This window comes from Pipistrellus kuhlii, unplaced genomic scaffold (genome assembly GCF_014108245.1).
Source record: "Pipistrellus kuhlii isolate mPipKuh1 unplaced genomic scaffold, mPipKuh1.p scaffold_m20_p_1, whole genome shotgun sequence".
Taxonomy (NCBI): Eukaryota; Metazoa; Chordata; class Mammalia; order Chiroptera; family Vespertilionidae; genus Pipistrellus; species Pipistrellus kuhlii.
In genome coordinates, this window is record NW_023425404.1 from 170,598,704 (window position 1) to 170,610,893 (window position 12,190).

Sequence of the window (12,190 nt, forward strand, 5' to 3'; positions counted from 1 at the left end):
GGACAGCGCAGGCTCTGCAAATGGTGGCCATGTCCTGTATCAAAGGACAGCTGCTGGAGCTGGTGTGACTCTCCAGCCTCTCGAGCATTAGGCTCCGTGGCCCCTCATGTGGTTAGAATGACCAGACGGGAAGAAGAGGGTGATTTCAAGGGACTGGCAGGAAGTGCAGCCAACTTAATGCAGGGCTGACCTCCGAGTAGTAGGTCTTCTACGTCTCTCGTCCTTTTTTCATTTTCATTTTTATCATTCTGCCAGTCTGAGCTCCATGGCCACCTGTCTGATACTTCCTACTTTGGAACAGTGGAGGAAATGAATGGAGAGGAAGAGAAATTTGGTAGATTTAGGTAATTTCATTACCTAAGAATTCCAGCCAGCCCCATGTGGCTCAGTGGATCGAGTGTTGTCCTACACAGCAAGAGGTTGCTGGTTTCAATCCCGGTCAGGACACGTGCCTGGGTTCTTGGCTCCATCTCCAGATGAGATGATGGAGCAATTGAGGTTGGTGTGTAGGAGGTAGCCAACTGATGTTTCTCTCTCATCCATGTTTCTATCTCTCTCCCTCTCTCTTAATAAAAACATTAAAAATAAAAACTTCTGAATCAAAGCTGGGATAGAGGTATGATTAAATTGAAAATGTGGGATTTTCTGCAGATTGGGGTTTCAAGGTACATGCTTGTCAGTGAATGTACAAAGCCACACACCACTTTTACTGCAGTTATGGTTTTCGGTTACCGCTGAAAGTGTTCAAGATACGATGTCCGCTGTGTATTTTGTGCCTAAGACTTTTTTTTCTTTTTCTTTTTTTTTCTTTTTGCTTCAGGTGAGTAGCAAAGATGAAGATTTTCTTGATCTTTCTGTCGATGTGGAGCAGAACACGTCCATTACCCACTGCCTGAGGTAACCTCACGGATTCTGAGTGTGGTCTGAGCTTTGGATCAGGCTAGTGAATTAGTGGGGGAAACATTCTGTATTTCTTTAGGAAATAATCTTCCTTTCTGTTAAACCCATACAATACTATTTTCTATTTCTTCCTTTCCAAGAGAGATTAAAAACAAGTGTATGTGGTCTGGAGAAGAGTCCTACTGAGAAGAGAGAGGGTCAAGTGGAAGCTGTTAGTCATTAAGTCTTTAATCTTTAATATAGATATATATTAAAGGGCTTTCCTCCCTCCCTCCCTCCCTCCCTCCCTCCCTCCCTCCCTCCCTCCCTCCCTCCCTCCCTCCCTCTCTCTTTCTCTCTCTCTCTCTCCTTTATTTTTCAAAGCTAATCTATTCTCTTATTTTAAAAATCATGCACTTTCGAGCTGAGAACCAATGTGGAAATTGCCTTTTCCTCCAGCTTCCAGCATTGTATGGAGATCATTCATGGGGGAGGTGGCTCCTCATTAGGGTTGAGTGGAGGTAAGGAGCTGGAGTGTAAGAACAGTACGTGTGCGCAAGATCACCATTGGGATTGCACACTTAAACTGTGCTCCGAGTTGCCGTAGACATAGCTTTCTTTCCCCCTCCTCACTCTCCTCTTTCCAACAAGAGGTGGTGAGTGCTCACAGTGAGCCAGGCCCTGTCTGGACACTGGAAATAGAGGAATGAGCGCCAGATACGCCTCTCGCAGCACTTAACATGCGGCGGGATCTAAAGACGGTGGTCGGTGTTTTGAAGGACATGAAACAGGTCTGGGGAGTGAGGGAGCCGTGTGGACTGTGTGGCCATTGCTCAGGTGCTGCAGCTCAGAGCGCTTTAAGGTGTCACACGGGAATTGGGTGGCGGGCTTGTTCTTTCAGGATGTGGGTGACTTGGAACATTTTAGAAGGTGCGGATTAAAGGGGCTGCTGTGGCGGTTGACTATAAGAAAGTCATCTGATGTAGAAGAGCTTGTTCATCTGGAGGATAGGTATTGTGTGAGCTTGGGGGGGATTGCTCTCCCATCTCCCAGGAGCCTGATGCCACTGCATGCCCCGCCCCCCACAACTGAGCGCTTCCTGTTGGTTTGGCATGTCAGCTTGTCTACAAATGCCTTAGGTCTGGGGTCTAGGAAACTTTTACCTCTTTGCAAAGAGAAGGATGGCCTCTTTTTCTTCCAAATGGTTCCATTTATGACATGGGTTCTTAATCTTCCTGTGAAAATAAGCCATTTTTTATTTTCCCAAGGTTTTATGATCTCAGGGAATATAGAAGCAATGGAGGTTGTGCTAACATTAGTCACAGATGAGGGGATGGGAGGAAGGGTATTGTCCATACCCCTTCTTTGAGAAGGGGAGTTAGGCGGGTTGACTGCTTCCCTTCTTAGCATGATCTGGACTGTTCCAAAAGGCAGACAGCAGTGGCCTTAGCTTTGAGGCCAACCAGGAAAAGGGCCAATGGTTAGTTAAAATTTCAACCTTTGGCCCTAGCCAGTTTGGCTCAGTGGATAGAGCATTGGCCTGTGGACTAAACGGTCCCAGGTTTGATTCGGGCCAAAAGCGCATTCCTGGGTTGCGGGCTCGATCCCCAGCCCCCCACCCCTCAGTAGAGGGTGTGCAGGAGGCAGCTAATCAGTGATTCTCATCATTGATGTTCCTCCCTCCCTCCCTCCCTCTCCCTCCCTCCCTCCCTCCCTCCCTCCCTCTCTCTTTGAAATCAATAAAAATCTTAAAAGAAAATTTAACCTTTGGGAATCCAGATTTGTTTATTTTTTTTCCTGGAAAAATGTATACAGAATATTGGCCATGCATACCCGAGGAGGGCAGGCTAGAGGCATTTGGAGATGATAAAGCTGGGATGGATGTGTACAAAATAGCCTGGGAAAACCTTTCATCCAACATGAGATTCTCATTTGATGGGACTGTGCAGGCTGATATTCCTGAAATGCCTGCCCATCCTCATTGTACATCCTTCTTAAACTAGACCTTGACTGACTTAGCTATACCTGCCCTCATCTATACCTAAGACCTCACCTCCCAACACCTGCCAGGTGTTGTCATTTATCACCGAGAGCTCTGCGATGGATGTGCAGGAGGAAGGCCAGCTTTTTCCATCTGAGACAAAAGATGAGGAATTATTTTGACCTACTTTTGGCCCTTTACATGGTTTCATTTGGTTTGCATTTAAAAAATATATATTTTATTGATTTTTTTCACAGAGAGGAAGAGAGAGGGATAGAGAGAAACATCGATCATCTGCCTCCTGCACACCCCCCACTGGGGATGTTCCCGCAACCACGGTACATGCCCTTGACCGGAATCGAACCCGGGACCCTTCAGTCCGCAGGCGATGCTCTATCCACTGAGCCAAACCGGTTTTGGCTGGTTTGCATTCTTGAAGACATGTTTTTAAAATTAGAATCCTGAAGTTTTTTCCTTTAACATCATGTCAGTAAACTTTTGCCCCAGAGAAATGCTGATATAAAATGTAGTTAAGTTCAGAATACAGATCCAAATTGTCGCTGAGCTATAATTCTGATATTTCAAACCTCAGTTGTGTTTTAGGTGAGGTGAGCCCTCTTTACCCTAGGAGGATACCAAGGAAATTTTTTATCCTTTTGAAAAGTTAAGGGATGGCCTCAGGCAAAAACTCAAAGTGCGTGAAGTTCATTTCAGTTACCCTTACGTGGCCTTTCCTTCTTCTGTGCCTTAGTCCCTCCCTGTGGCTCCTTCTTCACAGAAACGTACCTTTGTCCTCAGTGCTCCCGGTTCTGAGATTACCTTCCTCTCCCTCCGTCTTCCTCTCATTTAAATTCCCCTTCTCCAGGAAGATCAGCCAGAAGGAAAGGAGCCTTTTAACACTACAAAAACCCTATTTTAAAAGTTAATCTTAATTTTTTAAAATTCCTTTTCTACTTATTTTGAGAAATTTCTTTCATGTACTAAGTTCATGTAAGCCCCACCACACTTCCTTTGCCAGCCACACACTTATCTCTCTCTCAGTTTCACTGTCCTGTGTTTCAGTTTTGATTGTTGTTATATGGTGTTTTCTAATATCTGACACATAACTTTTTCTCATAGCTTTCTATTTTTAATCTTTTTAAAAATATATATTTTATTGATTTTTTACAGAGAGGAAAGGAGAGGGATAGAGAGTTAGAAACATTGACCAGCTGCCTCCTGCACACCGCCACCGGGGATGTGCCCACAACCAATGCACATGCCTTTGACCAGAATCGAACCTGGGACCCCCCCCCCCCCCCAGTGTGCAGACCAACGCTCTATCCACTGAGCCAAACCAGTTTCGGCTTTAATCTTTTTTTTAAAAGTTCTAGTCAGTGGTTTTCGAACTTTGTTGTGTCAGATTCACCTGGGAAGGTTGGTAAAAATTGAGGCCCAGGCCATATTGAACTTTGGCGAGCCTACACCTCTATTTTTGATTAATTTCCTGGTGATTCTGATACCACCGAAGTTTAAGAACCACTGCTCTAGATTTTTGCCCCTCAAACGGGTTTGTGGACTAGTACCATTGTTGTCACCTGCCATCTCATTAAAACCACAGCATCTCAGGTCTCCCCCAAGAGAGTGAATGAATCAGAACCTGCATTTGGACAAAATCTCCAAGAGATTGAAACGTATGTGAATGTTTGCAGAGCAGCACGTTGGAGCCACCTGGGTTGCATTAAGAACAATGCCTGGGTTCTACCAGGAGAGATTCTGATGTAATTAATGGGGGGCAGGTGAGAGGGCTGAAATGGAGATTGAGATTGTTTTTTAAGTTCCCCAGGTGATTCTAAGGAACAGCCAGGAGAACCACTGCTGTAGGTTCCAGAACAAAGCTTCCCAGTTGGTGTGCCATGGTAAATGGGTCGCAGGTGTGTCATGCCCTCCGCTCCTTAGAGCAGTGTTTCCCAACCTTCTCTCATGATGAGAATCACCTGGTGGAGTTGTTAAAACACAGATTCCTGAATCCCAACTAAGAAGTGCTAAACTAGAATTTTTGAGAACATATAGGTAAAATTGCATACCTAACTTAGTGCTCTGTATATAAAATCTGTCTTACGAGCACTAGTTAAGTATACAATTTTACCTATATGTTCCCAAAAATTCTAGTTTAGCACTTCTTAGTTGGGATTCAGGAATCTGTGTTTTAACAACTCCACCAGGTGATTCTCATCATGAGGGAAGGTTGGGAAACACTGCCTTAGGGGCTGAGCAGAGCCACAGGAGCAGCCGCATCAGGTTACCACAGCTTCTTGCTGTGTAGTATATGTTCTGTGTGCACCATGCCATGCGCGCTATCTGGAAGCATTGCTTGAGAATTTTTTAAAAACCAATTTTTGAGCTATTGTGTTGAGTGGGAAAGTTAAGATTTTAATGAAAAAATGTATCAAATGTAGACATTACCTTGGACATGATAGCCATCTTTACACTATATAACATTCCCATCCATGAACATAATCTTTCTCCTTTTTTCCTCGTCTTTTTCTGTATACATTTCCATAGATTATATAGTTTTTTTTATTTACAAAGGTGTGCATTTTATATTAGATTTGTTCCCAAATTGTGTATGAGTGTGTGTGTATGTATAAATATATTTTTATTGACTTCAGAGAGGGAGGGAGAAACATCAATGATGAGAGGGAAGCATTGATTGCAGGGATGTGCCTGCAACCGATGTACATGTCCCCGACCGGAATCGAACCCAGGTCCTTTCAGTCCACAGACCGACGCTCTATCCACTGAGCCAAACTGGTTTTGGCTCAAAGTATATATTTCAATAATGTTTTACTGTCACTATGACTCTTTTGAAAGAAATACAGAGAGTTTTGTGCTTTTTTTCTAACCTTATCTCTGCTTAGTAATTAATCTGCTCTTGGAAAAGGTCTGCTCTTTCCTTCCCCTCTGACTTCCTTGTTGCACAGTTTCCTCACCTCTGTTGCCTGCTTTTGTTCCAGCAGTTATACAATAGCAGCTGGCAGGCCTGGTCTGCCTCAGGGTTTCTTGCTGTTCACCCCCTTTCCTCACCTCACCTCACTTCCCATTTCTCAACTCACAGACCCCCTAAAAGCATTACCCTGTCTTTGTGGCAACAAGCTTCCAGCCAGTTTGGGCCGGGTAGGCTGGTGGTTATTTGTAAAGTGGGCCCTTAAACTAGGTACTAACTTCTGCTGTATTTCTACTATCTGGGTCTAAAATACTTCAGGAAAGTGCCTTTGAGAAATACAGTAAGTAGAAATCCCTGTCCATTGTTCTGCTTGCCTTGGTTTTTCTGTTCTTGAGCTGGATACAGAGGTTTTTCTGTGGTAGATTTATCCAGGGTGTGCATCTCCACTGCCAGCCATTCACACCTCTCCCTCTCCCAGCCCCACCTCCACCCTGTAGGCCTGTGCAGGCCAAGAACTGCTTTCCCACCCGTTCCTTCTCTGAAGAGTCGCCTGTATTCATTCAGCTGCATTTGAGACTGTATTATGCACCAAGCGCTTGAAATCCGGGATGGAATGTAATTGCCTTCTAAATTGTTTCCTTGCCTTTGACCCCCTCCGGTTCTTCCTCCGTGGTGCTGCCAGCAGTGGTATTTGTAGAAAGCACTGTCTGATTATGTCTTCTTCTTGCTGAGACTGGTTAGTGGGGCTCCAGAGCCGCAGGGTCCAAGCCAGTTTCTAAGCAGCATGCCTCCGCGCCTCTGTTGGCGTTCCCTCTGTCTGCAGTGCTTGACTCCTATCCCCCCAGCACTTTTTCCCTCCGACAGCCTGACTCGGGCATCGCCCCCGGGGAAATGTCCTGAATTACCCCAGTTCAAGTTCATGTCTCCTTCTCCCGTGCTTTCCCTGGACTCTGTGCACACTCCTCTGCATTCGTTCAGTGGGCCGCATTATGGAGTGCCGTGAGCATTGGGCCTGTTCCCCGTGCTAGGCTATCGCAGTGAGACAGACGGGATCAGTGCCCACAAAGAGGGGAGACACGTACTAATGAATGAGAGGATGGTTTCAGAGAGTGCTGAGTGCTCCAGAGAAAACCAGACAGCAGTGCGTTAGGGCTGGGAGGGGTGGGTTTGGAGCAAGTGGACAGGGAAGTCTCCTGGCAAGAGGTGACATTTTTACACTGAGCTCCAATTGGATGAAGCCAGCATGGAAGCATCTGGAAAGGAGCATCTGCAAGTGCCCGGAGGCAGGGAGAGCATTGAACTTGAGCTACAGGAGAAGGCTGGTCCATGTGGCTGGAGCAGAGTGAAGGGCCTGGGCAAGGTGGAGATGAGGTCAGAAGAGCAGTCAGATCTGAAGACGGCTGGCCTGCCCCTTGGCAGGGAGCTTGGATTTTATTCACAGCTGCACTGAGAAGCTGTTGGCAAGTTTTAGGGGAATCAGCTGTGTGAAGTGATTGATGGACCTGCACTGAGCACTAAATGTTTGTGACTCACTGTGTATCTCTCTCTAGGCTGAGCTGTGTGAGGGCAGAGACTCTGCGAATCTCTGTCCCAAGTACTGTTGGTAAACATTTGGGAATTTAATGAACAATCCATGTTTTCTCTTGATAAGCTTTGTTTAATTGTTGAGTCACATGTGAATAATAGCATTTTTGATTCTACAAATATATATTTTTATAGATTTCAGACAGGATAGGCGAGGGAGTAAGAGATAGAATCTTCAATGATGAGGATCGTCAGTCTGCTGCCTCCTGCACTCCCCCTACTGGGGATCGAGCCTGCAACCCGGGCATGTGCCCCGAATGGGAATTGAACTGTGACCTCCTTGTTCATAGGTCAATGTTCAACCACTGAGCCACACTGGCTCAGCTAACATTTTCAATTTAGTAAATCGTGAGCGTTCTGGTTCTGGGACACTCCCCGTGCATAAGGAAATGTCACAGACCTTTTTAAGACTGTGGGGTGTTATTATATTCTGGATGTTCTTTCCGCCTTTGAAGTAGTACCACAGGAATGTTAAGTAGAATCTCAGGGACCAGACAGAATGAAAAGCCATGACATTTAAAAATGAATCTATCAGTAGGCTATAAGTCAAATAGTGACATAGCACCACAATGGCATCTGTTCTCAAAGGGAGGGAGGCTAACGTTTCTGTCATCCGGGGTGTGGGAGACGAGGAGCAGGGGTTGGTAGGAAGCTGTCATCTGCTGATCATTGGGACTTTCTTGTTTAAGTGGTTGAGTCTTTCACATGTGAATAATAGTATTTTAATTAAAAATATATTTTTATTTATATTTCAATTAAAAATATAAGGGCAGTTGCATATGGTTTACATGTCCTTGTCTTCATTTTCAAGCTCTTAGGAAATACAGACCACCTGAGATGTGCCGTTTATCATTACAGTACAGTAATCCCAGTAATTTTATGGGATTGATGTTTTTGGACTCAACTTTGCTATAGTTAGTATTTTTATATTATAATTTGTATCTCCAATTTACAGATATTCTTTGTTAAACACTTTTCCCCCCGAATTGGTTGGAAACATCTGTCTGTGTCCAATTAAATAAAGCTGTAGTTGAACATCTCTCCTGGTGGAATCACAGTCCAGCCCAGTAGACACACTCTAATGGCATCATACTTGTAAGAAGGGTCTTTTCTCATCACTTCACTCCCTACGTTCACAGATCACCCTGTGGGTGACAGAGGGTTTAAAATGCGGCATACCAAGCCCAGTTTGGTCGTCTTCTTAAGCTGTAAATATTTTTCTCTGCAGAGACTTCAGCAACACAGAAACTCTGTGTAGTGAACAGAAATATTATTGTGAAACGTGCTGCAGCAAACAGGAGGCCCAGAAAAGGTGCGTAAAGGATTTAGCTCAAGAGGGTGGCTTTGTGTCTGGAGGGGGAGCCAGCCTGGGAAGCTGGCCAGATCTGATTTTGAGTCCCAGTTCCATGGGCTTATAGCCAAGGAGCTTTGGAGAAGTCATTTACCTTTGTCCTGGGTAAAGTAGGGTAAGAATGCCTGCCTTGCAGAGTTGTCCATTCGTGTGATTGTTTGCTCATTTGGTCTTTCATGCATTGCTTCCACAAATATTGATTGAGTGTTCCTATGTGCCCTGGCTAATAAATGATCATCAGATACAGTCACTTTTGTCTTGGGGTTAAATTAAAAGGACCCAGTAGAGCACATGACATATAGTTGTCACCCAGTAACATGGTTAGTGTTGCCCAAACATTGGAACTTCTTTTTATTTTAATTCTCACCTGAAGATACGTTTATTGATTTCAGAGAGAGTGGAGGGGAGGGAGGGAGAGAGGTAGAAATATCTGTGAGAGAGAGGAACATTCATCCTGCCTCCTGTACATGCCCTGACTAGGGATCGAACCTGCAACCTAAGTACATGCGCTGACCAGGAATTGAAACCACAACCTCTTGGTGTACAGATGACACTCCAACCAACTGAGCCACCCAGCGAGGGCAGAGCTTCTTATTTAGAAGATATGAGGTCAAAAAATTAATCATTTAATAAGGAATGATGAGGAAATAGTAGCACATCAATTGCATGGTAGCTGCTAAGAGAGTTGTCACATTCTGAATTGATGTAGGACCCAGATTGCCCGTCCCTTTCCCACCACCAGTCACCAGTCACCAGTCACAGCTCTTGGGCAATGTGAGAGAACCAGTGCTTCAATGATATTTTCCCCCAGAAGCCAAGAAACTTGACAATTTAATTATCCTGTGAAGCCTCTCTGTGAGTTAAACTTACCAGGCCCCTGGTTGTGGAATGTTCTCGGTAACTCATAGATGCTTGTTACCGCCATCCAAACCCTCCGGGGCCTGAAGCCGAGGATGAAATAATTCCTCTGCCCAGCCTCCCGGCCCTTCGCATCTTTCCCTGCTGATCTAAACTTACAGAAAGAAGGTTAGTCACGTGGCAGGCGGAGCGTGGGCGGTAGGTACTTCGCTCTCCTTAGTGGTCAGGGAAGCTCACCTCTGCTCCCATCTGTATGCTCTTAAGTCAGCCTAGGCCAGCCCAGGTTTTCTTTCTTTTCTTTTTTTTTCTTTTTTTTTTTGAGTATTTTATTTTTTTTTTAAATAAATTTTTATTGTTCATATTATTACAAATGTTCCTTCCCCCCCCCACCATTGCTCTCCTCCACCAGGTTCCCACCCCACCCTCTGCCCTTTCCCCACTCCCCATTGTCCTCATCCATAGGTGCACAGTTTATATTCAGTCTCTTCCCACGCCCCCCTCTCCCCTTTTCCTCAAGAATCGTCAGTTCACTCCCCTTCCATATCTCTGATTCTATTATATTCAACAGTTACTATTGTTCATCAGATTTTTTTTAAATTTTCTTGGTTTTTAGATTCACTTGTTGATAGTTACGTATTTGTTGTTCATAATTTTTATCTTTGTTTACTTTCTCTTCTGAAAGAACCCCCTTCAGCAATTCATATAATTCTGATTTGGTGTTGATGAACTCCTTTAGCTTTTTTTTATTAGTGAAGCTCTTTATCTGGCCTTCGATTCTGAGTGATAGCTTTGCTGGATAAATTATCTTCGGCTGTAGATTCTTACTATTCATCACCTTGAATATTTCTTGCCATTCCCTTCTGGCCTGCATGGTTTCTGTTGAGAAGTCAGCTGACAATCGTATAGGTGCTCCTTTATAGGTAACTACCTTCTTTTCTCTTGCTTCTTTTAATATTCTCTCTTTGTCTTTTGCTCTTGGAATTTTAATTATGATTTGTCTTGGTGTGGTCCTTTTTGGATTCCTTTTGTTTGGGGTTCTGTGCGCTTCCTGGACTTGTAAGTCTAATTCTTTCACCAGGTGGGGGAAGTTTTCTGTCACTATTTCTTTCAGTATGTTTTCGATATCTTGCTCTCTCTCATCTTCTGGGACCCCCATAATTCTGATGTTGGTTCGCTTGAAGTTGTCCCAGAGGTTTCTTACATTATCTTCAATTTTCTGGATTCTCTTGCCTTCTAGCTTATGTGGAGGAGTGTCTTCTGGCTCTTTATGTTCCAAATCTTTGACTTGATTCTTGCGATCTTCCCTTCTGTTTTTAGGACTCTGTAAAATATTTTTTATTTCAGACAATGTATTCTTTATTTCTTGTTGATCCCTTATCATTTCTTGATGACTCTTTATTAATTCTAGTTGATCTCTTTTCATATCCTCATAGGTCTTATCCATCTTTTGTAGGAAATTCTTGAAAAACCTTATAAGCGTAGATTTGAACTCTATATCCAGACGCTTTTTGTCCTCCATTTCTTTTGTTTGTGATCTATTTTGTTGTCGCATTTTGCAGTTACAGATGGGAAGGGGTTTCAGGGTGGAGCCTGCAGCTTTGGCTTCTGTCAGCCCCGTCCTATGCGGGTCCTTCAGTGCTCGCTGCTGCCGGCGCCTCTGAGAGAAAGGTGCCCTCGATTTTCGCCTGCTGCCAAACAGTCTATGCTCTCCCCCAATGAGCCCGGTATTGGGGTTCAGTTCAGTTGGAAGTGGAGTTGGAGGTGGCGTTCAGAGCAGTCTGGAGCCCCAGTCTCATTCCCGTCAGGGCAATCCCGCGGCGCAGCCGACCGTCCCTTCTCTGCACGCAGTGTGCGCGCCTCCAGGACCTCCTTTCTCCGCTCCCCGGGGTTCCGCCTTACAGCCCAGCTCCCTATGGCTGAGCCGGGGTCCCCGGGGTCTGGCCTAGATGTGGGGTTCAGAGCAGTCGGGGGCCCAGCACAGTCGGAGTTTTATCTCCTTCCCGCTAGGGAACGCCCGCCAGGCACTCCGTCTCCCCCTTCTCTCCGGCTCTGTCCTCTCCGCGCGCCGCCTCTCCGTACCTTGGGCTTTTCCAGCTCCTCCGCGCTTCCTTCTGGTTTTCTCCTTGCTTCTCGCTGTAGAATTTCCAGTCAGTCAACTTTCCTGTAGTTCTGGGCAATGTCCGTTTTATGTTTTAGTTGTATTTTATTGAAATTGTTGTGTGCAGCTGCGGCTAGGCGTTTACCTGGGCGCAGACATCTTGGATCCCAGGTTTTCAATAGGTGATTTCCAGAGGTCTCACACATTAAAATGTCATGTGCTTCTATAAAACAGGGGGTTCCCCATAATTCATATGTTTCTCCCGATGTTATTTTGCTTAGTAATTTTTTATGAACAGGGTTTTACCTTAATACATTCCTAAATAGTATTCTCTTAAAATTTGTCCCTTTCAAAGAATATGCATCACTGTGTACACAAGCCGAGCAGAATATACACGAATTCAGGACATTCGTAGGCGGGTCCTGCAAGGTGCCAGGAGGACTCTCCCTCCCAGCAGTGCTCACTACTGAGGCTGTTGTCTTTGTGACTTTCTGCCAAGGAATATTAATGGCC

General features: G+C 44.9%; 1 protein-coding gene across 6 annotated transcripts in view; it reads left to right on the forward strand.

Moving 5' to 3' along the window:
• USP46 (ubiquitin specific peptidase 46) overlaps positions 1-12,190 on the forward strand; it is a 66,352-nt gene that overhangs the window by 40,741 nt on the left and 13,421 nt on the right. For all 6 annotated transcript variants that reach the window (XM_045572681.1, XM_045572692.1, XM_045572698.1 and 3 more), the window contains 2 exons: positions 821-897; positions 8,599-8,682. In XM_045572681.1, the coding sequence (XP_045428637.1) occupies positions 821-897; positions 8,599-8,682 (161 nt within the window). The remainder of the gene's footprint in view (positions 1-820; positions 898-8,598; positions 8,683-12,190) is intronic.